This window comes from Rhinolophus ferrumequinum, chromosome 6 (genome assembly GCF_004115265.2).
Source record: "Rhinolophus ferrumequinum isolate MPI-CBG mRhiFer1 chromosome 6, mRhiFer1_v1.p, whole genome shotgun sequence".
In the NCBI taxonomy this organism is placed as follows: domain Eukaryota; kingdom Metazoa; phylum Chordata; class Mammalia; order Chiroptera; family Rhinolophidae; genus Rhinolophus; species Rhinolophus ferrumequinum.
Window position 1 is genome coordinate 97,436,477 of NC_046289.1, and position 26,966 is coordinate 97,463,442.

General features: G+C 48.9%; 1 protein-coding gene across 1 annotated transcript; it reads right to left on the bottom strand.

The window, feature by feature from the left end:
- Nucleotides 1-856: 856 nt before the first annotated feature.
- HEXA (hexosaminidase subunit alpha) lies at nucleotides 857-26,040 on the bottom strand. Its single transcript, XM_033108665.1, has 14 exons — nucleotides 25,732-26,040; nucleotides 11,022-11,114; nucleotides 10,150-10,215; nucleotides 8,494-8,540; nucleotides 7,858-7,968; nucleotides 6,828-6,929; nucleotides 6,164-6,296; nucleotides 5,400-5,580; nucleotides 4,331-4,417; nucleotides 4,011-4,083; nucleotides 3,090-3,273; nucleotides 2,828-2,918; nucleotides 2,065-2,169; nucleotides 857-1,097 (listed from the first exon to the last, which is right to left on the bottom strand). The coding sequence occupies exons 1-14, from the start codon at nucleotides 25,982-25,984 to the stop codon at nucleotides 1,034-1,036; spliced, it is 1,590 nt and encodes a 529-aa protein (XP_032964556.1). The 5' UTR covers nucleotides 25,985-26,040; the 3' UTR covers nucleotides 857-1,033.
- Nucleotides 26,041-26,966: the final 926 nt, after the last annotated feature.

Here is a 26,966-nt window from a genome sequence, read left to right on the forward strand (position 1 = left end):
ACTTTATGAAAGAAATGTCTGGGAAGCTCTCCGCTGTCCCTTCACCCCAGAACCAGGTAAAAGAACTTAAATAATGGTCAGAGAAACCCTCATGGGAAACAGTTGCTGTCTGCTATTGCCCCAGCCTCTGGGCGGCACTGTTCCTTCTGAACACAAAACCATCAGGGGGCAGCCTGAGCCCACGATGAGTTACTTCCTCCACACAGCCACCTAGGAGCTTTCCCTTCAGGGTTTGGGCTGTGCCATGGATTGAAAGGATGCTATTGGGCTGGAAACGGGCAGGAGGAGTGGGGGTGGAAGTTGCTGGTATTTTGGGGAGTTGAGCAGGGCCTCTAGGGAACAATTCCTTCAAATTCAACACCGACCACAGTATTTGTTCTATAATAGTCAAATAATGGTCGCATGAAATTGACATAGGAAGAAACCCAAAGCAGAAGAGAAGCTCTAGGGGAAGAAAGTGTGTGAGCATGCAGCCGGGAGGCTATTCTGTGACTAGGTTGGGTCTGGAGCCCTTGCCACCGCCCAGAACTTCTTGGAACATCTATAATGTCTTCTTCTGTAGATGGAATCCTTGGAGGTCTGAGTGACCTCCCCACTTGGAGGGCAGTGACTGGAGGATGGGGGTATGTGTCCGGGCTGTGTGGGGTGCGAGAGGTGACTCCTAATGCGGCTGAGCAGGGCAGCACAAAGGCTGTGGGTTTCTTTCCCAGCCCTCGACTTGTAAGATGCCTCCAGGGGCAGGTACTGAGCCCACCCTGGCTGGGCCCGCTGAGCCCATCACTCTGAGGAGCACAGGCCAAGCCTGGCAGCTCCCCTACCCCAGGGCCACTCACATTTTTCACACAGGTAATCCATGTGCATGTAGTAAAGTGCCAGATTGCTCTTTATTGGACACCAGCGCCAGCCCCCTTCTCTCCGGGCACAGGGGCACGTGGGCAAGGGGCTCGGTCCCCCGGCCGGGATGCAGTGGAAGCCTGGCCCCATGACCACTCTTCTAGGGCCAGCGTCCTCCTCCATGTCTGGGGCTGCTTGCTCAGGTTTGTTCAAACTCCTGTTCACAGTAGCCTACACTGAGGGGCTGGGCCTGGACACCTCGCCTGCAGGACACGAAGAAACAGCGTGAGATGAGCCACTCAGAAGGGGGTCGGTCTTAGGCCCAGCAACAGCTTCACCACAACCGACAGTCTCCCCTTCCCCCGTTTCAGTGCGTCGCAAACTGTGACTATCCACCGAAGTTACCGGGGAATCTCACTTCCAGAGATTCTCACTTGGGGTGGGGCCATGTGTTGGCAAGAATCTACATTCTGAATGGGTAGCCCAGGTGATTTCGATATAGAGACACCCAGGAACTTTGGGGAGCACTGACCTATTTCTAACCTGCCTGTCTCTGTACCCCAGCCCCAAATACTCAGTCGCTTTAGAAAAGAGGTCGACGCCTGAGGGGTAGATGCCCAGTGCTCCTGGCCCACTGAGCCCCCCATTAATGGCTCTAAAAGGCTATAAATGCGGAGGCGGTGAGGGACCATCCACCTGTGCAGACAGGAAATCCCGTCCTTAGGTCTCAGCCTCACCTCTAGGCACATCTCCTGCATTATCCAGTGTGCTCACAGATGGTAAGGAGCTAGCTCCGAGGCGAGGCACCCAGTGAGTTACAGACAGCTGGGACCCTGAGCTGCACTGGGCTGCGTCCCTCAGGTCCTTGAGACTCAGGCAGTGGGAGAATCGTGGAAATGACCACCTTATATAGTTCTATCCCCAGCATGGGCACAAGTGTCACGAGAGCCCAGAAAAGCACGGCTATGGCTGAGTACAGACTCTGAAGTTGGACAGGTTCAAATCCTGGTTCTAAGCGACTTTGAGCATATTACTTAACTTCTCTGTGGTTCAGTTGCCTATCTCTGAAATGAGGAAAAAACTACCTATTATATAGAGTTGTGGTGAAGATTCAATGAAATAATGCCTAAAGGGCTAAGCATAGTATTATTAGTATTCTTTTCCTGTCAGCAAGGGGTCCCGAGCCCCTCACCTTCCCACTTCCTTGGGAAGGCCCCACAGCCAACCTACCTCAGCAGCTCACAGCGGAAGTGTGACAAACGCTTAAAGGCAAAATCCAAATCAGTCACCCCCTTGTTGCTCCACAGCCTCTCGGCAACAGCCCCTGCTCTGGGCCTGGAGGAAAGGGGGCACACAGCAGGTTGGACCCGGGATTCCCTGCAAGGGCGTGGGACACCCACAGGCCACTGCCTCTTGCACAGGCTCAGGGCCAAGGGATATGATCAACCCCTGATTCAGGGTCACAGCCTGGCTGGAGGGCTCCCAGGGCCCTCAAGGACTCAGCTCCATCTTCATGAAAACGTGGACAGTGTCCCACTCTTCTCCTCTCCCACAGGCATGGGAAGCACAGTCTTGAAGGCAGCAGGCACTGTTCCTGACAGCAGCGGCAGCAGCAGGTGTCCTCAAAATGTCAGCTCCGCCCCCGCCCCCAGGCCAGGGGCGGCTACTGAGGAGACAGCCTGGGGGAGTCTTACTAGAGGAATCATGGACTTCAGGTTGGAGCCTGAGCAAGTCATCTGCACTCCCGGGGCCTCATTATTTGTGAAGTCAGGCTAACACCCTCTATCGTACATACCTGCTGGGTTGTTGGAGAAGTGTAGATGGAAGTCGGGTGGGAGATGAATGCCATACAAACAGAAGGATTACTACAAGGCCCCTTCTCTCTCAGGCCTGAAGGAGGGCACTAGTCTGGGGATGGCTAGATGGGATTGAGTCTGGAAGGGAGACCCCATGCCCACAAGCCCAACCCTGTCCACCCTCAGAAAACCCTTACCAGAGCCTGGGGACCAGGTTTGTGGTGTCCACATACTCTCCCCACATACAGGCCTCTCCACCAATCACCAGAGCCTTCTGCTCAGCACTCCCTGCAGGAAAACACGCAACAACAGACAACTCTAGGGCTTCCCTTCACGCCCCTTCTCCACAAATAGGTTGTTTCATCTCCTCACGTGAAATATTCAGCCCAGGCCCTCCTGCCTCCCCCCTGTGCGCTCGCCCAGCCTCCTTTGATCAGCATGGAAGCTCCCTGCTTTCACCTTCAAATTCTAGGGGATCCACCAGGTAATACACCTTCCAGTCCTGGCCGTAAGTTATGCGATTCAGGTACCAGGGGGCAGAGAGCAGGGCCCGGAAGCCAGCACTGGTGATCAGCGCCATCTCCTTCAGGTAGTTTACCGGTAACTCTTCTCGCCAAACCTGGATGATTGTGTCTGGCCGAACCTGTCACAAAGGTCAAAGGGCAGCAAAGGCACACAGCTGACAGGATTCCTGGAACACATTATCATGCAGGCGACCCAGGTCAAGGGCTGTGAATCCCCTCTGCTCTCCAGTAGCAAAGTAGCTCTCTGTGACTCCTGACCACTGAGCTCCTAGCCCGGTGCAGAGGTCAAGGGTTCCACAGGCCGTAGGAGAGCTCCCCGCTGCTTCGTCCCCCCGGCCTTCTGCAGCCCCCTTTGTCCACACTGAGATGTAATGCTGCTGGGAGCTAAGGGAGGCAAGCAGTGGAGCCCAGGAGACTTCCCGGGACCCCGCATGTCCAAGGCTCCAGATGTTTCTGAGGACGGGACAAGGTTCCTGCAGAGCCCCGGCATGTGGCAGGAACCAGGATCGTACTGGTCATTAGTGAAGGAGAAGGAAACCCTGCTCCCATCGACCTGCACGACCCGAGTCTATGACTCAGGAAGGAAAACCCAACTCACATGCGAGTCTCGGGAATCCCGAACTCCCTAGCAGCAGAAATGACTCCTGATCAGTGTGTAAGGAGGGGAGACAGAGAGGCTCCGACACCCACACGCAGACCTCTGCGACCTTTCTGAAGGGAAAGGACATGGGCCCAGGGCTCTGAACATGAGAGCCTAATGCAAACCGGGAGGCCCAGTCCGTACAGAGGCAGGAAGGGCTGGGGAACCAGCGGGGGGCACTGGGTGTGACGCCCCCTCTCTCTGCCTCTGGCTTACCTTTACTTTATTATCAAACACCTCCTGCCACACCACGTAGCCCTTGCCAAGGGCAGAGACGATGTTGAGGAGCCTGGAGGGTAAAGACAGGGTCTGCTCAGTTCAGACTGGCTCCAGGCCGTCGGTGCCCACAGGCCATTCCCCATTGAGCAGTGTCTTCCCCACTTGGGAACTGACCACTCCAAACCTGAAAATCCAGGGCTAAGGACCCTTTTCAAAGGGCCAGAGAGTGGTCAAGCAGGGCCTGGCCCTGGTATGGAAAGTGAGGACCCCCTAGGAGGTGACTCGAGGGACCCTGGCCACCCCCCTTCCTTCCTCACGTCTGGATGTAGTAGGACTCCAGCTGTTTGAAGTCATCACCAAAGCCTTTCTTCTTCATAAAGGCCTGGATATCGGGGTTGGACTTCCTGAATCCCGAGAAAATGAAGATTAATTCTTTCCACATCCTCATAGCCCAAAGCCAGGGGACCCACTCTGTAATACTAATTGGGGATTAGTCCCACCGCCTCCCACAACTTCCCTTTTCCACCTTGAAACACAATCAGCTGAGGATCTCAGGGGCCCCAGATATGGAAGGTGTGGCCTAACAAAGCTGTATGGAGAGGCCACTGACACAGGCTGAGAAAGTTGGAGCCCAGACCTGAAGAGCTTTAAGTTCAACTCTCAGAACACGCATGAACGTCTCTGGACTAGCCACGTGGCTCGGAGCCTGGCCCTGGGGCTGCGGCACGCTGGATCTGGCTTCTCTCTAACCCCCACCCGGGCATGTTCTGCGTTTCCCTTAATATTCATCCTTTATTCCAGCTGGATACGAGCATGGCCGCAGCTCCGTTGCCCCACAATGTATTTTGCTCACCTTTCTTCCTGGAATGTTTTCCCCTCCTCCATGTCTCAGAAAAGCCAACTATTTCCCCAGATCCAGCTCAAGTGCCCACTTCTTGAAGGAGCCCATCCACCTTTTCTGAGCTAAGTAGATCCGAAGGTTTGGATTTTACAGTTTAATACTAAGTGGCCTGTCATAGATCAGTCTCAAACTCATCTGTGTCGAGTCTTCCACCAGACTACTTTAAGCCTTTAAAAGCAAGAGATTATTTTTCCCTATTCTGGATTTTTCCAGACAATTCTGTGCCCAGAACTGGTTTTTCCATAAGTCACTTAAGGATATGACAAGAAGGGAGAGCCTGAATTCACAGCCTTGCCAAAATCAGGTAGGACCTCTCCGTAGCTGGAGCAAGGAAAGGCCCAAGACCTGAGTCATCTGCACGGAGACAGCTGCTCCCGGAGGGTGGCCCCTGAGGAGCACATTTGACAGGCAGCCTGTCGGGCGCTAACCTCTATTGCGAGTAAGCAGTTCATCAGGATGGGATGGGAAGGTGCAAGGGCTCGTACCAGCAGGTGAAATCCACCTCATCTCCTCCAAGGTGAAGATAAAAATCCGGGAAGACAGAGCTGACCTCCAGGAAGAACGAGCTCATGAACTCATAGGTGCTGTTGAGAATGGGATTCACTGGTCCAAAGGTGCCAGAGGGCTGAGACCCAGAGTAGCAAGGAGTCAGTAATCCAGAGACACCTAAGCCAGTAGAGAACCCCACGCAAGTATCACAAACACACAGACCCCATGCAGTCATACACACAGACAGTAAGGCGCTCAGAAACATTCCACGCACACAGGCAGAAACACGCTGGGATCACAGACATTGGACATCGTGAGGGTTTAATCAAAGAAACTCAAATACATCCTAATGGGAGACAGTCAGAGGCTGGGTTACAGCCCGACAACAGTCAGCACAGGCACTATTGCCCTGACACATGGCTTCCAGCAGGGGTCACCCTTGCTCCTAACGGCTGTTCTGCTCACCTTGCCTTTGGGCAGAGAAGCAGAGAGAGCCCCGTTCAGCCAAATTGGCACGATCTTTCTTCCACTCTAGGGCACAACACCCTACAAGAGCATCACTAAGACAAGGACATATGAAAAGAACTTGCCCATATTTTAATAGTAAGAAGTGGCCTCCTTCACCCAAAGTAAGTTCTGCCTATGTGAATTCCCAGGTGGAGGACGCCGATGGCCGGGGCATGGCACGTCCAGCGCCAATGCGCTAAAGCCCCACGGAGGGGGCTCAGGAGACTTCCTCCTACCTCTGACATGGTTTTACCTGGTCCCCAGGACAGAGTGTGGCCAGGAGTGTCAAATTCGGCCAACACACGGATCCCCCGAAGCCGTGCATATTCAATCACCTCCTTCACATCCTGTGCTGTGTAGATGTGGGTGGCAGGGTCGTAGGACCCCTGAAAGGCACAAGACATCCTTAAGGATCTTATTTCCTGAAGGCTAGCAGAGTAGAGGATACTCAAAATGCCTGCAGGACTCCCTGGATATCAGAAAATCTACCCACAGCATTTGGGCATCAGGGACTATCTTTAAGGAACTTAATCAGAACTTGTCATAAGCTATCACATCTACTGTTTATCTGTGTATCATAATGCCAGTGAGATGAACAAGGTAGGTATTACACCCACCTAACAGAATATAAATAAACAAACAAAAAGAAAATGAGAGAATAACAACTACAAAAAAAAAAAAGAAAAAAGAAAAAAGAAAGAAAGAAAGAAAACGAGACCGGGAGAGAATATCTCCTAAAGGTCACAGAGTGAATTAATGGCAAACTCTGGACTTGAACTCGGGTCTCCTGAATCCAGATCCAGTGTCGGTGTGTCCCTAAAACTGGCTGGTTAGGAGGAGAGCTGTTATACTTGCCAGTGAGGCCATAGCTAGGCTCAGACATCGACCCATAAACTTAGGGCAAAATCGAGACATACCTTTCTGCTGAGTTCTGGAAAACTGAAGCTCTCATATGGAAAGGAAGGGTCATCCACCAGATGCCAGTGGAACACGTTGAATTTATTGTATGCCATGACATCCTGTAGGGCAGAGGACACACTGTGGACCCATTGCAGGTTCTCCAGCTTCAGCTTCAGACTTGGGAAGCTGGGGAGAGCTCTAGGCTGCTCCACATACCCGAACAGACCCAGCCTGCCCAGCTTCCTGTTGAGTGTTTACAGGGTCTATCAAACCGTCCCGACAGGCGTGCCTGCCATGCAGGGAAGGCCCAGCACATTTCTTCTTTCCCCAGGGCGTATTCAATCACCTCCTTCACATCCTGTGCTGTTAGATGTGGGTGGCAGGATTGTAGGACCCCTGTAGGATCCCCATCCAAAGGCGGCTGACGGAAGTGGTGTCTCCTCTTTTTGAGATGAGGTCTAGCCACACGGAGAGGAGGGTTGCAGCTATGTGGTACCCTGGAGTTTTCCAAAAGCCCTCAAATACCCTGACGACGAACACTTCTTCCTGCCATTTGTTTCGGGTAGCCTGACTCGTGTTTATCCAGACTGTGAGCCTGTTGTGAATTTAGTAGTCCCATAACCCGCAAATCTCAGAAGCCAAGATGAGGGCTGTCTCCACTCCTTTGGTTCCGCCAGAGGAACAAATGCAAAGGCAGACACCCGAGCTGGGTCAGCAACTGTCAGATCAGCCTGCCCACTGAACTCAGGACAGGAATGTCCTAACTAAACTAGAGTTAGCTCTGCTGGTCAAAGAAGCCACTCCCCAAACCACCTTCTGTGTCCCTAGAGACAGCCTGGACCTGTGTCCACAGGGGTCAGGGGGTAGATTTAAAATGCTCTTGTTACTTTTTTCAGTTGCAAGGCAGGTCATCCTTTACATTTTTCCTAGGCGCCCCTGAAGTTACTTACACTCTCTCTGTAACTCTCTAGGAACATGCAGCCGTGCTATCCCTTGCCCCATCACCCGAGAACCCTACAGGTAAAGAAGGCCGTGAGGCCTGAGTACCAGAGTGTCCAGGATGCTAGGCAGTGGCAGGTAATGGCGAGACGTATCCAACAACAAGCCCCGGTGAGGGAAGCGGGGAAAGTCCTCAATTTCCGTCTTGTTGATAAAGAGCTGTGTGGACCAAACACTGACCATGTCAGGACTCAAAGGGAACTCACCATGGGGGTGAGGGTGGGGTGGGGGATGAGGAAAAGTCTCCCAAGATCCCTGAAAAGCCGCTCTGTGACTGTTTTGCAGGGTAACTGTCTCCCCACACACCCCACACCTCCATCTCAATGACCATAAGCAGGACCCTGTCTAGAGAGCAACTGCCCCATGCTAGCCAAACACAGCTGTCCCACACACACTCAGCCTACAGATTCTGGATTTTTACTGACTGTTAACATGTCTGTTTTCTTCAAAGCAGTGTGGTCTCAAGATCATTACTAAATAATGACTCAGGGGACTAAATTACAGTGTTTCCAAACAGGCCGAGTCTACCTAACTAGTTTCCACCCATGTCTCCTTGTATACCCTTGTTGGGGCCATTTCAAGCCACCAGGACTCTAAAGCAACATTATATATTTTCAAGACTCTCAACGTGGGGAGTAAACTCTAGAGACTTAAAAGGAGCCCTTTTTGAGGGCCCACACTCACCGTGCCTTCGGGGGATCTCCAAACAAGCTGGCTAAAAGTCTCCAGCCCTATAGGGAAATAGAGAAGCAGAGTAAAGATTCGGGGGGTGGTGGGGGAAGACATGCATCCATCTGGGAGGCTCCCAGTGTGCCGAAGGTAACGCGTTGACACACAGTGAAAGGGGACATAGCGTAGTAGGCGTGAGGATTCTCAGCACCATGAAATGTGATGCCAGGAAGCTGGTGTCAAGTTTTGCTCTGTGTGTTATTTGGGAGGGGGTAGTGTAAGGGGTTTTGGTGCCCCTCCTCGGAAGACACTAACCCTCAAAACCCACATACCTCTTACCCATATTTCCAAAGGTGTGAACTCACAAGAATATTAAGAGAGGCCCAGATGTGTGCCTGTAGGACAGGTACACGGACAATCAGCCTGCATGGGGCTAAGGCTTTCCAGGGACAGAACCCACTGGAGCTAAGGGAGCGGAGGAAACAGTCCCCCGTCTGCTGCCCCCTTCACTTCTCCCAGATTGGACCATGCAAAAGTGATCATAGCTTGAGTTTCCAAAGAGCCTGGGTCCACAGCTGGACCTACAAGACAAAGAATCGTCCACTTTTCCTCTTCAGAGCTTGAGAAGAGACCCAGCTGTAGGGAGCTGAGGTGCAGCAGGCAGCAGCCGGCCCAGCACTGTCTCAGTCCACAGTACACAGGCTCCTAGATTCCAGCTTGGCCCAAGGGCAGGCACGAGGAGTCCAGAGCTTTCTGTGTTCTCAACAGCTGGAGCCGCACCTCTGAAAACCCAGCAGAAGGCCCAGGAAGGATTCCCAGAGTCCCAAATTTTCAGAATGAATCAATCTGTGAGACCTTAGTGGCCACTCAGCACCTAATGTGAGACAGACCACTAGGATACTGTTTGGTTTATCTCCCCCGACTGACGCCCAGCATTCTGGAGTCGCAGGTTTCCCCCACCCAACCAGAGTAATCATTAGCACTTGCACAAAAGGTACAAGAGGGAAGAAAGGGGAGGTGGCATGCTGTGAAGGGCAAGGGAATAATGACAAACCAAACCAAGGTTTTGAGTTCTGTGAGAATTTCCCTCATCCTTCACCTGTGGAAGTGTTACCAAAAGCAGGTGTTTGGCTAAGTCTGTATCTAGGGACCAAAAACCTTTGCAGGAAATCAAGAGGAACGGCACAGGCCTCTTACCTGGCACCTAGTCAAGGCCTCATTTTCTCCCAAATAACATAATTCTACATATTTTCCTACTACTTATCTCTCTTTTTCACATTTATCTATTTCTTTTGATATAGTTTTCCTTTTTAATGAAACCTGGCCGATTAGTGGCTTTAGTGAGAGCCGAACAGACAGCACCAGTGGCCGAGTCGCCCCTGTCCCGCCGGCAACCAGCAGCAGCCCGCAGGCTCTCCCACTGCGTCCCCGAGCACCCGCCCAGGGGGACCACCGCCAGTGCACAGGCGAAAACTGCTAACGCCCAGGGAAGGTGTACGTGAACCCTCCTTCCAGGGGGCTGTGGAAACACTTTGCTTGGTCTCCATAAAGAAAGTTTCCTAAAGTGGGGGTACCACTGGGCCCCCCGTCCTGTCCTCCCGCCCACCAATGCCAACCACCCCATCAGCCTTCGGTCTCTTCCCGAGCATGAGCCCCCCTCCCCCCCGTTACCTCGGAGGGCTCCCCAGACGGTTGCAGAGAGGAGGAAACACTGCTCATCACTCACAGTCAGGGTGTCTGGAATGACAGCAACGACCCCATTTGGTTAAGGATTTCTACTCTCAGATTACAGACCACATGTTCAGGATAAATCCTTGGATTAAAAAACAACAGCAAGATCACATTTTGTTTTTCTTTCAAAGAGGAGACGTCCTCAGAGCAGGGCAGCTGCAGGTCAGCCAGGCCTGGGCCAGAGGAGGAGGGTGGTCACCCAGGGGCTGCAGGCCCTAGAAGATGACGCGTGATGCGGGGCATCCTGCAGCAGAGTCCTCTGCAAAGCACCACCCGCTTATGGGTCAGTTGCTCCCCCAAGAAACACGAATCCCCGCCAGCCTGCAGCTGAAAGTACGAAGCGTCCTACTGGCAAAGGGGACGGTGATGCTTGGAGGGGTGGGGCCGGGTTCCCACATTCCTAGGGCCTTTGTAAGCACCCTCCTTTCCCTTTCCCCCAGGCTTTAGCTATCACATCTAAGGATATGAGGAAGAAGCCCCGATTTGAATGTTCTCTCTGCTGCCTGGGAAGTCCGCAAACGCGGCTGCTCAGGGAAGAGAGGAGGCAGTCACAGACCCTGACCTCACCTCAGTACAAAGGATCAAAAACCCCAGAGTAGTTCTTAAAGAAAATCAGCAAAGTGTACACATTCCGACAATGGCAATGGAATTATGCTCAGTGCAGAAGGCAGGGGTCCTGTGGGACTCAGTGAAATGTCAACGCGACACTGGTGACAGCACAGAGGAAAAAAGCCTTCTGTGGCCCTTGGCTTTGGTGGCCCTTGGTCCCCACAGTCATGGAGGGCTCCAGGCGGGAACAGGGTGGAACTTACAATTCTCCACTGACTCCAAAGAAGGAAGCTCCTCACATCCAGGAGTGACCACAAGGACAATCAATGAAGTCTTCTCCGACATAGGCTGTTTTCCTGCAAGGACAGTGGGAGCGCGGCGTGGCTGACTGGCCACCACAAGTACCGGGCAAAACCTAAGCCCTACAGGAGGGCCCCTAGCTCTAGTCCCTCAGGTCACATGCCTGTGTCACAAAGGGAGGGAGGACAGAGCACATGCTCTTGGCACAGGCACTGCCTACTCATCTGTCCAACTTTCTCCTGTGCTTGGTTCCCCCCGCCCCCCACAGACGAATGATTGGGCGGCAGCCCTTAGTAACCAGGACTCTGTATCTCTGGCTTGGTCCAGTCCAAGCACCAGACTCCAAGACCTCAGCCATTGCTTTGAAACTAAAGGTAGAGCGCCTGTAGAGCGCCGAGGCTCAAAGCGTGGTCTGTGGATTGGCTGCTGATCTGTAAACGGTGTCACTGGTCACCAGACAGGAAGCTTGTCTGATGCCAGAATGTACACCAATTATGTCAGAATAAACACACTGTTTAGTTCTAACATTTTTCCACAACAAGGTCTTCTTGATGAAGGGGACAGTTTCACATTCTGGTGTGTGCGCTTCTCCCCTCACTGCAAACTGGCGCTTGAAGGAGCACTGCTTTCGAGGGCTCCAGACGAAGGGTTTCCAACCTCGTAAAAGCCCAGGAGCTAATGTGAGCAGATGAAGCAGATGACAGGGGTCTCCTGCGCGGGAGGCCTGCGAGGACGGAGCTGGTGCCCCGGAGCAGGCACGTGTCACTAGCCCATCCTCCTTCCTTCCCTCCTCTTCCCAAACAGGCTCTCTGTCCAAGACTTCTCCCATCAGCGGAAAGCCACCCAGTAAGCCGACATACTATCTAATGTAGCCCTACAGAGCCTAGTCTATGCTGGAAAAAAGCCCAACACAAATGTGCTGTCTTCCCACCCTCCTGCCGGTTCTTCTCTGTGACCTTCAGGTGGTTGTGACTGTACTGTCCCAGCCCTAACCTCAGTGAACTCCCCCCCAACTCTTCCTGGATCCGCACGTGTCCCCAGGGGCACCACACACCCACGACTTCCTGTGGAACGACAAAGGCCGGGACAGAGGATTGAGAACCAAACCAGAATCCCAAATGTTCTCCACCTCTAGACAGAAGGAATCCAAGAGCCGTGAGCCGTCTCACAGAAGCCTGCCTACCCACCCTGAGCACGGCCTCCTGGCTGCATCTCAGCTCTCAGGTCTGCCGAGAAGGAACAATAAGCGTTTCCTATCATTCTGAGCAAACATTCTTTCCCCTCCCAGTAAACACTCTGCGCCCTCACCCTAATACGTGCCTAAACCTTGCAGGGAGAAGGGAACGTGAGGCTAGTCTGGGCCAGCCACTCACAACTGCATTCTAAACCCTAAAAACTTATCCTCGTAGCACAGAAGGACAGGCTTTCGGGGCAGGGACCACTCTCAAAGCAGAACCTGGAGGGTCAGCCCAAGCTCCCCAAGCAGATCGGCCATCTCTACAAAAACAAAGAGCAAGGAAGGCTGGATTTATCGTGGCGATTACTTCTTTAGCATAGGGAATATAATAAAAAATGTGATAACTCTGTGTAGTGCCAGGTGGGTACTACTGAATAAGCATGATGTACACCTGAAACTAATATCATATTCATTTCTATAGTGTATTAAAAATCTTTAAAAAAAAGAGCAAGAAGGACTTAAGGGAGGAGGGGGGTCAGGGAAACTAGAAGAACACCCCTCCTTAAGCGAGGCCTTCCGCCCCCTGTGCGCCCACCCCGTGCCTGCACAGCACAGAGCTCAGTGCCAATCAGCGCCACTCAGGTGCACGTCTACGCAGACGGCCATCCAGGAGAGGCACGAGGCCTGGGGACCTCGCTGCTCATCTAGGAACTGAGGAGACACCACGACTAATCCACACGCAGCTGCCACCGTCACTGTCCTGATGACGAGAGGCTGCACAAACACCAGGCTTCTCTGAACTGTTACTTGGAAGACAAGAAAACAACAAATTTTTGCTGTTATCGCTATTCCATCTTGTTTTTCTGAAACACACCCGCACTCCAGTCTTTTAGAGGGGTGGGTCACAGACTCCTTTGAAGCGCTGATGAAAATAAAAGGATTTCCTCCCCCCCAGAACAGTGCCCCTGATTCAAGGGCTCTTCCCTCCACTCCTGCCACCAATCTTATGGTAAAGAATCACTGTCCTAAGTGTGCTCAGTGACTCATCTGGGTTTGGGCTGCTGCTTAAACACACTATGAGGGGAGGAAAAGTCTGGGGGAGGTGGTGAAGTGAGAGCTGGCAAAACAGGAGGGATCCTGGATCACTTAAAAGGATGCAAACAGAGGCTCACTGGTTTTCTGCCTCCCAAGTTGGTAGTCTGAAGAGAGCAGGAAACAGGCAGGGGCCAGGCCCACCACTTCTGCACACACACACACACACACACACACACACACACGCTGCACAGAGAAGCACTGACGTGTGCGAGGGAACAACCCATCAGGCAGCCATCTCCGAGGCACACTCACAATACGCCCGGCGGGACACCAGGAAATTCTGAAGCCTCAAGTGCTCAGGAAGCAGCACGATAAACAGCACTGAGCTGGCAAAGCAGGAAAGGTTGGTTCTGGTTCTGCTGGTGCCAAGCTGAGGCAGTCACAGGCTCCCTTTTTCTCCCCGGCAAACAGTGGCGAGGTGGCCGCTCATCCTCTGTCCTCCATCCTCCCTCCTCCGAGCTGTCCTCCGTCCTCCCTCCTCTGAGCTGGCACGGTGTGGCCCACACACAGCGCAGACCGTGTAGTCAGGCCCCTCCATGACGGCCTCCTGTCTCCGCAGTTCCCTCACTCCCTGCTTTCATGTGAAGTTGATCTTCTTGGGGCCACTAAAAAGCTTTTTGGTTTTTTTCTAATTTAAAAAGTTGAAGAACTTCAAACAGAACTTAGGTATCCCTCCTTTACCCCCTCTCTGAAGTTTTCTACTCTTGTGTGCGCCTGCAGCATAATTAGCTGTATTCATCACAGATACATCTGCTGGACGGGGACCTCTGAGAAGCCTGAGCACCCCAGTCCCACTGTGGAACCTTCCCCAGATGCCAGTACCAGAACTCTTCCATTTCCTTCCTCTCCCACCTTCACTTCCTTCCCTCCAGCCCCAGATGTGGTCCATCACTTCAGATACACTCTGTACTCTCCACAACCTGTCTCTTTTTTCTTCTGTTGCATCCAGTGGGCAAAACTCCCGATCCTAATTCAAGCTAACATCTGCCTTCTGTGCACCCAAGCCTGACTACTTCCCTCTCTGCTGCAGGGAAAGGGGAAAGTCACGGAACAGCGGGACTGTGCCACTGACAAAATCATGCTCTCGCATCTCGGCTGGCCCTCAATGCGGCCCTGAAAATCTTCTATCTCCACTATTGCTTTTTCCCTAATCTCTGCAACAGCTAGTTCAAACTTCTATCACTTTCTTCACGTCTATAGCTTGATCACCACCTCCCTCACTCTCAGCAGACAATTGGAACTCACATCCATCCCCACCTTCCTCTACCTCTCTGACAAAAATACCTACAGCACATGTCTGATCTTTACCTTTTCCTCTTCCTACCTCAGTGGAGGGGGTTCCATTCACCTGTGCTCTGCAACTCTCCTCAGGCTCTTCTTGTATAAGTTACTTATTTACCTTTCCCCCAAAGTCTTCAAATTATTTCTTTCTGGTGATTCTTTCCCATCAGCATTAAAATATTTGCAAGTCTCAACTGTATGTCATCTCAAACAGTCACTCTTTCATTTGCCTTCCAGTTACAAAGCAACTCTCGAGGAAATGTAACCTGAGCAGAGTCTGACAGATCTGGGTTCCAATCTTGATTCTTTCTAACACTTTGTGCTAGCGGTGGGACCCTAGGCAAGATCTTTTCCCTCTCAGAGCTGCAGTTTCCTCATCTGTAAAATGGGGACAGTGGCAGTGCCCACCTTCTGGGCTATTGGGAAGATTAGAAGAGTTAATGCATGTGAAGTGCGTGGCTCAGTACCCAGCACGTGATAAGTGCTTGTGGAGCTGGCTATACTTAGTTCTCTCTTTGAAGCCACTTCCTGACATCCTATCTACTCGTCAGTCTGGTTTCCTTCCACCACTTCTCTGAAAATGCCTTCCCCAAGGTCCTGTGGCTCTGTAACTAAATTCAAGGGACCCTTTTCAATTCATTCATTCGTTCATTCACACAACAGTTATTTATTGAACACTTACTGTGTACTGGGTGTTCTAAGTGCGAGGGATACAGCAGTGATCAAAACAGACGAAATTTCCTGCTGTCACAGAGCTAATATTCGAGCGACCACTCACTCCTTCTGAGACCCCTTGGCAGCATCTGACATCCCAGATCTTCTTGAAACTAAACACCCCTGGCTTAGGGAACACTGCTGTCTCTTGGTTTTCCTTGTAACTCCTTGAATATGTTTTCTCATTCTGCTTTCCCTATACCAACCCCTACGTGCTGGTGTTCCCCAGGGTCACAAACTTCTCTTTTTCTCCTCACTTACACTCTCTCTGGACACTGTCACCCACTCCCACGTAGGCTGATAACTCTCAGACCTAACTTTTCATGCCAAATCTTCTTCTGGAGCTCTAGACTCATACACCTCCCCTGAAATGTCTCAAAAGCATGTCAAATCTTAAATACAAATCTGAACCAAGTCTTCATTCCTCTTCATGGCTGATCTTCTCTCTCAGTTGGATAACATATCACCTATTGATTTACCCAGACAAGAAACTTCCTCCTTCTCCCACCTTTCTGAGTAGCCCACAAGTTGATTTGCTCAATATTTATTGACTGTCCACTATGTGTCAAACACCGTGCCAAGCACTGAGATTACAACAGTAATAAAGAAAGACCCAATTAAGTCTTATAACTACAAAACCCTTATTCTCTCCTAACATCACCACCATGTCCGCACTCCATGGGTTAGTTAATGCCTTGATTCAGCGTCTCCCAGCCGATCTCTCCCTGCCTCCATATAGACTCCGTCCCAATCTACTATCCTTTGTGATCTTTCAATACGGAAATCAGGTAATGACAATCTCTGCTCAAAGTCCTCCAAAGTCTGCCCGTAGCTTTCAGGAGAAAGTCCAGGATCCACTGGACCAGGGGTGTCCAAAATGCGGCCTGCGGGCCAACTGCGGCCCGCGATCCATTGTGAATTGGCCCGCAGCAAATTCCAAAAATATATTTCGTTTACTTAAATAAACCAGGTGAGGCAATACGTACTTCACCTCGAGTGAGTGGCCCGGCTGTTTGTGTGTTTTACCGCATATGGCCCTTGGTGAAAAACGTTGAAAACAGTTTGGACCCCCCTGCACTGGATGATTACAAGAACTCCAGCCTTGTCTCCCTCTGTTCCATGTAGGAACTCTCACAGTAGCACAATGAACTCTCTACAGAACCCTGAAAAGGCCACATTATCCATTCTTCTCTTTGCACATACTCCTTCCTCCAATTGAAACAAACTTTGCGTTGCTTCCACACCTCACCTGATTAAGAAACAACTCCGGTTTTCCTTTCATTAAACTTTGCCCCACTGTTTCCTAAGAGACCATCCTATGTGATCATGAAGGAACACATACATACATTTTTCGTAACATTTATTTTAATATACGTTTTTGTCTATCTCCTCACCGAGGCTGTGAGTTCCTCAACAGCAGGGACCAATCTCAGTGTCTTTGTTTCCCAGTGCCTGACACACGGTGTCATTCAATAAATGTTTGCTGAAAAAATGAATGATGCTAGAATTAAAAAAATGCATATTTAATGGTATGTATGCATAATGATTGTGCTACATGATAATCAGGCATTAATGGCAAACAGTTAATGTAGAGATTACTTTTATATACCCAGACCTAGTATTTCTGAAGTCCTGGGATTGGGATGGGGATGGTAAGAAGACACCCAGGCATATAGAAAGTGCCTTTTCAGGCACTGCTCTGAAGACCTCTGGGTCCATAAATCTAAAGGTTCAGGTCTTTCCACTTCTCTGGAAGGGACAACTCACTGCTGCATTAGGGTACTGGAAACGATGTCTTCACCTCAGCGCACAATTGCCTCTCCCTCCACCAGCCCTGCTCCTCCTCGAATCAAAACATTTCTACCGTATCAATGTGTTTAAGTCACAGAATCTAAACAGCATGGAGAAAACATATTCGTTTGGTTATAACGTGCCATTGGGTTTGGTTTCTGGAGTGGAAACTAGGAAAGTCAACCCAGCCTTTGGTAGCGTCCCACTCTTTCAGGTCTGCCTGGCCCCTTCGTCCTGGATCTCTCCTTGGCTCGTGCCAGTGTTGTGCTTCTCCACGCCCACTCTCTTCCCTCTCCCTCCCATGTTTGTATACAACACATCCGGGCTTCCTCTCCCCATACTCAGCCTAATAAAGACCCTTGAAATCATTCACTTCCCACTCATTTCTTCATTCCACCCAGGATATGTTGAGCATTTACTGTGTATCAGGAACTGTGCTAAGTGCTGCGGCAGTTAGAAAGAAAAAGAAGCCCTGATCCCTGCCCTTGAGGAGCTCACAGTCTAATGAGAAAGACAAATACAAACATTACAAGACAGCCTAATAGGGCTACAGTCATATTATAGCTACCTCCACAGAGGGAGGCAGGCTTAACCTCGGAGGGGACCTCTGAGCAGAACCTTGAACCCTGAGTTGGTGGGTGCCAGGCTACTACCAAGAGGGGAAAAGGCATTCCAAAGCCTGGGAAGCAGGCAGTGCCCAAGTACAGTGCTGTGGGGAGGGGAAGAGGAAGGTCACCTCTGTCAAAGTCCTTATCCGAGTAAAGCAGGAGTCTGAGAACCCAGCTGCCCCGCGCCTGGAGCCTGGAGCCTGGAGCCCAGAGTCTGGAGCCCCTCCACACTGCTGCTGAATTCAGTTTGGGTCATGGCGTGCCATGAGTCCCAAGATTTTTCATCCTCTAGAAATGACTAATACCTAATCAGAAGTGCAACTGATCCAGCCCATACATAAATCCTGAATGCTCTCCCTTCAATCTTCTTTTGCACAAGTTGTAGTTAAAAGTTTTCTTTTTCCACCCTACTTTTAAAACTTGATCTAGTCTCCTCCTCTCCCCCTGCACCCCCACTGGAAAGAAAACATCTCCCTATAATTACAGATCCCAACAGATAACCTTGGTTAACGTTTTGCAGTCTTTCAATTTTTTTGTAAATACAGATTTATTATTAATTTTTAAAACAAAAATGAGATCCTGATACATATCAGTTGGTAAGTTTTTCCCACGTCCCAAAACGATTTGCAGATCTTTTAATGGCAATATATACAGACTACATCATTTATGAGTGTTACATAGAATTCCATTTTTGAGATATACTTTAAAGAGTTAAAAGTCCTAACTTTTCTCTTCTCTGTTGACATTTGGAAATACTTCTTTCTGATATTATAAACAATTCTCTAGTAAATAGTCATATATGAGTATATATACATATACATATATGCTGGGAGAGATTTTTTTTAAGCAGTTGCGAGAGATTTCTGTAGAAAAATTCCAAGAGGTGGAAATGCCTAGCCAAAGAAGAAAATTTTGGGTTTTGACACTGCGAAATTACTCTTCCAAATTATTGCACTGATTGTCATCTGAACCAACATACATGGACCCATCTCTCCACATGCTTCTAAAACTAGACCACCTCAATTCTTTTTCAACAGTGCTAGCCTGATAAAGAAATATACCATTGTTTTAATTTATACTTCTTTAATAATGAATGGATTTGAGCATTGTTTTGCATTTACTGGCTATATTCTTTGTACTTTTTTTGGGATTAATGTTCTTTTATTGATTTGTAGAGCTTTTTCTAGATTTTAAACTTGTTTTTTAAGGATGCACATATTTGCCCCATTTTGTCCTTTATTTTTGAACCTATGGGTTCTTAAACTTTACTTTTTATGAAGTGAAATCTATTAGTTTCTTCCTTTATGGTTCCTTTATTTACTGGCTTAGAAAGGTCTCTTCTACCCCTAGGTATAGGCACGGTTTCCTTTATTTCTTTCTAATATTTTTATGGCACACCTTCTATCTTTAAATCTTTAATCCATCTGGTATTTACTTTTGTGATTGCTATGAGGTAAAGATTTAATTTAAATCTTTTCCAAATGGATAACAAGCCATCCCTACCCACTGACTAATATATTGACTAATATATCTTCTCACTTTTGATGTGAAATACTTCATCATATATTAAATTCTCATGTGTATATGAATTCTTGCTTATCTCTGGAACTTATTTTCCTCGCAGTCTTACAGTCAGGGAAATCTACCATGTCATATTTCTATCATCTTTTGTCACTCTGTCCAATATATAAATGCCTCTGCTCATTTCTGGACCCACGCTCCCATTCCTGTAAGTGTTTCCCCTCCTCCACAAACCACCTGTACTATAAGTCACCCACCCCCACAAACCGCCTGGAATCTTGTTCTATGGTTATTTAACTACGAAAAGCCTCAGTCCCATCTACTTCCTCCTTAACTGAAGCCTGACTCTCCCCAGGAATGCTACTTCCCCTAAAACATACTCTGGGAGGCAGCTCCTTCCCACGTCCTCTCGTCTGTGGCTCATGTTGTCCAGCTGTAAAATCTTGAGCCTCTCCTTGTCACAACACTTTGCAACTTCCTGGTCACTTCGTTATTTACCCGAGACTTTGGATCCTGTTCCCTGTCTTCCTCTCCAGCTCAAGGCTGGCTACCGTCCTAGATGGTTTCAACACTCAAGAGGAAGAAGTAGCCCACGCTCTGGCTTACCAGTTATCCAAGTTCATCTTCCTCCTCCTCAACATCCTCCCACGCTCACCTCTTGGACCTTCTTGTCCCAGGAAGTGTTCAAACTCATTCTCTCAAGCTTCAGCACCATATAGCTAACTGTTTGCCAGACACTAGATACCACACTCAGCAGGTCCACGATCAAACTTACTTTTTATAATTCTCATCCCACCTCTAACCTCTTAATTAATGTCTCCATCTTTCTCTCTTTTCATTCCATCCCTTCCTTCCCTTCCTCTCCTGCTATTTTCCCTATCTGTGTGAATGGCTGCAGGAAACATTCAAATTGCTAAGTCATAAATTTGCAGTCACCCCCAGATGACTCGGGTCTACTACCTCTCTGGCTTCAGAACTTGCTGACCCAACCTAGAGCTGTCTGCGTCAGCCACATGGACCTTGGCTTTCTTGAATATGGCATGGAGGCTTCTTCCCCAAAGGCCTTTCCCACATGCAGCTCTTGCTATGCAGGTCACCACCTCCATACCCACCAACTCTTACTTTCAGACATGACTAGACAGCTCTTTATGGGAGTCTCTCAAAATGTACCCCTGCACACGCACACGCACACACTTGGGTCAAGTGCTCCCAAAACACCTTATACTTCAACTACCAGCAAAAATCACACTTTATTGTGTGTCTATATTTCCACTTCCAGAGAGTGTAAATTCTTTAAGGATGGGAGCAGTTCAATTAATATTCTTTGGACCAGTGCTACTGACAAATTAGAGTTACTTAATAAATACTACTTGTACTAAGAATGGATGGAAAGAAGGAAGCCAGCCAGAAACACTACTGGAATCCGATAACAATGGGCCAGGTATCAAAATATTCCCAACCTGAATGCTATTGATTAAGAAATTAGATGTTAGAAGTTATTATTTGAAGTAATTAACACTTGAAGTGTGATCAGGGCTTAACCCTACCAGCCAGTGGTTTCCAAATCGCTAATTGGTGTATTGCTCGATGAAGATACTTATCTTCAAGATGGCACAATAAAAATCTCTGTAGACAAACAGACCTGTCTGGAGTTTCTGCTCCACCACCCCTGGCTGTGTAAACCTGGACAGGAGGCTTAGCCTCTGTGAGTCTCAGTTCTGAAGGATGGGGCAACACCAACTTCACAGAGCTATTATTTAGATTATAGAGCATAACATATAGCAAGTGCCAGACACTCAATAAATGCTAGTTTCCTTTCATTTTCCACTTCCTTTTTCCTACGAGTTTAGTTTGGCTACTTGGCTGGAGGAGCCCAGGGGTGGCGACTTTGTGGAATAAACACCATGGGGGCAGCTTCCCCGAGGTTTTTCATGAACTTCTGATTGGAGCCTGAAGAATCCACTACTGTGTGGTACCATCCTGTATGGCAAGCAGGCTGACACCAAACATATAAAAGGGACATAAGCGTAGAACTCTGCATTTGCCTCAAACTAGGATTGTGGCCCCAGGCAAAAGACCAAAGCCATAAGTGGGGTGCCAGTAGTTACCACTGGGACAAGGTCGATGGGACAGAATTTAAACTTTTCATCTAGTGTACCTAGTAAGCCATCTCCCTTCCGATCCCAAAGTGTCACAAAAGAAGGGGAGGCTGCTGACCACCACCCGAGCTGACAAGCGCCCTGACTTCTGCATCCGAGTGCACACTTCCAGAGGAAAGCACTCTGTGCCATAGCCAAACCCCAGCCAACCTCAGACGTGGACTCAAAGATAGTAAGGACATTGTTATTGGCTAGAGATCAGGGTTGAGCGCACGGCCAGGAAGCTTAAGCAATTTAACAGAAGCTTAAAGCAGAAGGGAAATGAAAGAGAGAAGTTCCTGACTCTGTAATGGGTCTTCTTCGCTACAGCCAGGAATAGAGAAGCAAAGCAAATCCATTTCTCTATTACAACAGACTACAGACCTGTAAACCTTAAGGCAAATCACAGAAAACCCTTCACACATTTGTCGTTCTGACCTCTAGAGACGCAACCTCCTCTCTTCAGCTGACCTTGCTGTCAGTGGCCTCACAGGTGGGAGAAAGGTCCTACCTAATCCAACTGGTCTACCCTCTTGAGGATGCACATGGACTCAATCTTATCATGTATTTCCAGGACCAGCAGAGGAAATTTACAAAAATGCAGAAACATAACGGTGACCTCCTCCATTTCTAAAAGAAGTAGAGGTTCGGCAGTGAAACTTTCCCTCTGTATAACAACAGGAAAAGAATTGAATTTTATGCCTCTAACAGGCTAAGAAAGGGACAACATGCCCCAGCAAGAGACTGTGTAGCTATGGGGGGGGGAGCCCACACCTGCTATTAAAACCAAAAACAAACCAAAAAAGAGGGTATCAGCAACCAAAAACCTATACTGCCCTGCTTTACTCTTCTGTTTGGCGGTGAGGAAGCGGGGTGGGGGGTGGAGGAAGATGGAAGGAAGGACGCCACTGGGGCTCAGACTTTTAATTTTTATTGTTCAACTTTTAAATCACCAACTTCTTCCTTCTACATACCCTCCTTCAAAGATTGTAAAGACTTTCATCACCATCTCCTTGTTATCTTCAGAAATGCTTGAAATACAGATTTTTTTTTTTTACAAAAAGCAGCAGGAGCTGCTTGAAAATTAGGCAATTTGCCTGAGGGCACATAGTTGAACCAGTGACTAATAAACATCCTCTGGCTGACTCCTGAAGACACCATGTCCCAGACCCTGAGTCCACCATTGCATACTGGTCTCCAACCAGAATGCCCAAGGTGGGGGAAGCAACAGCAGCTCAAGGAAATAAGACTCCAATTTTTCATAAACCGGGCTCAGACTTTTATACAAAGTAACCCTTTTAAGTGAATATATCCAACACATAATTAAGTATCTACTATGTCTCAGGCATAATTATAGAAGGAATAGCCAAAGGAGGTATTTTAGGAGATTCAGATTATAATGAATTATGCCACTTATTAACTTAGTCACTTGTTTGATATCTGAGGACAAGCAAATCAAATATTGATAACGACTGCAGAAGAATCCAGACTCTCATATAATAACCTTCCTTCCATTCTAGAATAAAAGGACTGGGAAAAGCGTGGGGATTATTCTGTTCAGGGATGACGGTAACCTTAACAACTCATACCGTGTAATCTAAGTAACTCATAACTGGAAAATAAGCCCTAGTGTGATTTTCAGGATGACATCCCCTGAACATAAGCCCTAATGCATCTTTTGGAGTAAAAATTAATATAAGACCCGGTCTTATTTTCAGGGAAATACAGTAGGGCTATTTGTGTGGACATCAGAACAGGATGGGAACATGTAATAGCCATTAAGTACTACGGCTTCAATCAACTAGTTTCAGGAAAAGCCAAGAAGAAGGCAGTCAAACGACAAAATCAGATTTAGTCACTTGACCTGAAAAATCAGGGCTTCATCAGCTCCATCAAGCACTCAAAAAGTATTTGGGCCACATTAGATGGGTGCCATCCCAAATGATCAAACCCTTGATTTGCAAACAGGATGTGGCTTAATAATCAAAACAGAGAACTAGGTTCATTCAAATATCTAGAGCCTAAAATAATTCCATTTAACAGGTTTAACAACATGTAACACACACCCTCCAGTTGGCAGAAATACATCTCAATGACCGAGAAAGGGAGCAAATATGAAGCACCTCCACAGACCATTTAGCGATTGGTAGGACTATGGCTAAACCTTAAAGGTGAATTCAGAATAGAATGGAACCTCAGTACTAGATTTATTTCTCAGAAAAGGAAAACATGAATTCCACTGAATTCCAGGTTCAGCTCAAAAGCAGAAGTTATGCTGCATTAAGGAAAACTCTGGCCCAGCACCTATACGGAAGTTACTTGGAGGAATGGGACGAAAAGCTGTCAGCTAAGATTTAACTGGCATATGTTTTCTTTACTAAAATCAGCCCTATAGAGAAATATACCCTGGTTTGGGCCTTGTTGATGTTGTTTTCCCCTCTGTCAATTCATCCTTTTGTTTGTTTGTTTTGCAGAAATAGGATTATAGCTCAAGTCATCTGAAAGCCTCCCCAGAAAACTGCGTTCCTAAGGGAAAGCTCCATGGGAAGAACAGAAAAGGAAGTTACTCGTACGTCTTTGACAGTGTTCCTCCAAACCAGTCGTCGTTCTTTTTCAATGGACAAGAATCCCTCAACTAACAGAGCAAATTCACTCACAGGAAGGTAATAATCTGCAATAAATATCTTATTTAGTTTCTTATCTGTCTCTAAATCTTTCATTAGGAATGTATAGCACCGCACTGCCACGTAGCCACCCCATTTCTATTTTCTTGATTAAACTGTAGTCCTACAGCAACGGAGGTAAAGACTTAATTTAGAAGTATGGGAATTATCCTAATTTACACAATGGTAGTAAACACTCTCATAATCTTTTAAGCATTTTATGATACATTGTGTCCTTTTGTTTCATATTTCCCAAATTGGACTGCAAAGCTTGGGCCTAGGTCTTATACTTTTCTTGTTATCTCCAGTAGCTAAGGTAACCTCCAGAGCGCCCAGCACAGGGATAGGCACATACCAATTAGATGATAGATTGTTATTTTGCACAAGCCAGGCCCTAACTGTTTTATACCAAAATAAACATATTCTGAGCATCAATCAGGTATAAGGTATTCTATTATTTGTCATGAAGGAGTCAGAGAAATATGTGATCTACCACACACACAATAGCAGGCTTTTTGTCTTCCCAGCCTAATACATTTTATACCTTAAGAACCACCTTGATGCTGAGACTCTCTGTCACTTTCTAAGTGCCATCTGTTTAATTAAATCCTTTTGATTCTATATATTAAATGAGAACATTCGTGAAAGTAATTTAAGCAGTTGAAACATCATAGAAACTGTTATCATCTGGCCCAACCATAAATAGGGCTTCCACTCATAAACACCCACACATCATAACCAGAGAACTAGATTCCAGATTTGCACGAAAACTCCAAGTAGAATTTTATTCCTCTGTGTTGCTGACTCCACTCCTCAATTTGCTTTGAAATAACAATCGTCAAACACCATTTCCAGCAGCTGCCTTACAGAATATTGCCAGCCCCTGCTCATTTAGATGAAACCAGTATCCCAAGCACCTAGGCTTTTCATTGAATCCTACGCGGCCCCCAACTTCTCCCCTCCCCTCTCTCTAGCCCCCGTCCTCATCACACACACCAGCCCAGCACTTTGAGCTCAATCATAACCCTTCGTGCCTCTGCTCACGTCTTTTGTCTTTCCCGGAAGAGCCTTTCAATCCTGGCCCCTTCTGTTCACCACCTCACTGTGAGTGGCCGCTCAAAACTCCTTTCTTTATGGAAAGTGTTCTATGATTTGTCTCACAGTTGAAACATTTACGGAACATACTAAGGGTGTCAGATCCTTTCATGTAACTTTGCGTAGGTCAATGCATTTCTCACGTTTTGTCTTAACCAATTGTGGGTGTTAGCTGTCCCTCCTCTACCCAGCCCGGGTCACAGCTTCACTAGGACCCTGTGACACTTGAACGTGATAAGAGGGATCACCGTAGAGGCCTCTAGGCACAGCATTTTCATTAATTAGACATCCTGACTGGACTGCAGTCCTATAGCAGGCATTTTGGGTGACATAGAGCCCGAGGCCAGGATTCCACGTAAATCCTGGCCCCAGGAGTCAGTTCCATGAAGTGAATGGCGGTCGGGCGTTAACCCCTGGGGAGGCTGAGACAACAGCCGGAGTCAAAGGGCCGAGGGAAGTGGAGACAGACGGGAGGGTGGTGAGACGAGGGTGCGGCTCCGCCGAAAGAAGGGCGTCTCAGGAAGTCTAGGGAGTTGCCCCAAGGCCGGCTGTCCCGGAGCCTGGAACAAGGCGGGGCGCGTCCGGCTCACCTGTGCGGGCAGGACCGGGCCAGACCTCGGAGCCGAAGAGCACGCCACGGTAGCGCTGGAAAGCCTCGTCCAGGACGGAGCAGCCGGGCTGCGCTGCCGAACTGGCGTGGTACTTGAACTGGAAGCTGTGCGGGGAGATGGTGTAGAACCAGTTGGAGGTCCGGATGGACTGCGGCCAAGGCCACAGGGCCACGGCCCGCCCAGCGAACGCTGCCGCCAGCAGCAGCGAAAACCAGAGCCCGGAGCCTGCCATGGCCCGCCGGACGCCCCCGTCCCAGTGGGCCGGGCCACGTGACCGCCCGGTCAGCTGAGCGGCGCCCGCGTGACAACCGGCGGGTCACGTGACCCGGCGCGGCTCCCCGCCCGCGACCCGGGAGCACAGACCTCCTGAGCGGGCGGGAACCCGGAGCTCCTGCGCGTGGGGCGCAGGGTGCGGGGCCTCGGCGATGGGGCCGGTGCGGGCCGCTCGCGGGCCTGGTGGCCCAGGAGCTCATGCCCACCGCAGATGCCATGCCTGCCAGTGCAGAGCTGTGAGCGCACCAGACTGGAAGCGCCCGGTGGGGAGCGGGCAAGTCCCCAGACTGAGGACTTCTGGGCTGAATCTTGAACGGGGAATAAGAGTTCGTCAGGCCTGCCTGGGAGGTAACAGACGTCCAGGCCCCGGGACTTTCAGAAGCAGGAAAGAAGGGGATTAAAGCCACAGGTCGCTGTGATGTGAAATGCTGTGGGGTGGGAAGGGCCAGGGGTAGGTCGTCTGGCTCTTCCACAGAGGGCATCACAAGGTCACAGAAAAATGTGATCTACTTACGGCTGGGGGAAAAATGTGTACTTTCAGAGCAAGTTCAAGTTTTCCCAATTCCTGCTTCTGCTATGAGCTCTTCCCTTGATAGTTGATAAACTCCTGGTAACTGCCCCCAAATCCTCTCCCCGAGAGGAAAACTTCAAAAAATGGGGTATATACCTACTGCAAATAGTAAGACATTGATTGCACTTTGAGTGCAAGATGGAGAATGCTCAGAGATAAGACAGAGACTTGGTCCTGCAGGAGGCTTGCATAGAAGTCCAAGACTTTATTCTGGGGGCAATTGAAAATCACCCCAAATATTTGCATTTCAGAAATCTCATGTTGAATAGTTGAATGGATAAGAAATCAATTAGGAGGTGGAAGATAATGAGAACTGGAACTACAGCAGTGGGGAAGGAAGAGAACTGTATGTAGATCCAGGAAATAGTGG

What these genes read in the sequence shown, in the direction of transcription:
- HEXA (XM_033108665.1), bottom strand. Translation starts at nt 25,984, where the DNA reads ATGGCAGGCTCCGGGCTCTGGTTTTCGCTGCTGCTGGCGGCAGCGTTC. An exon ending in GAGGTGGATTTCACCTGCTG is followed by an intron (nt 4,418 to 5,399) that starts GTACGAGCCCTT and finishes CTCGGGATTCAG; the next exon opens with GAAGTCCAACCCCGATATCC. An exon ending in GAGTCCTACTACATCCAGAC is followed by an intron (nt 4,084 to 4,330) that starts GTGAGGAAGGAA and finishes TTTACCCTCCAG; the next exon opens with GCTCCTCAACATCGTCTCTG.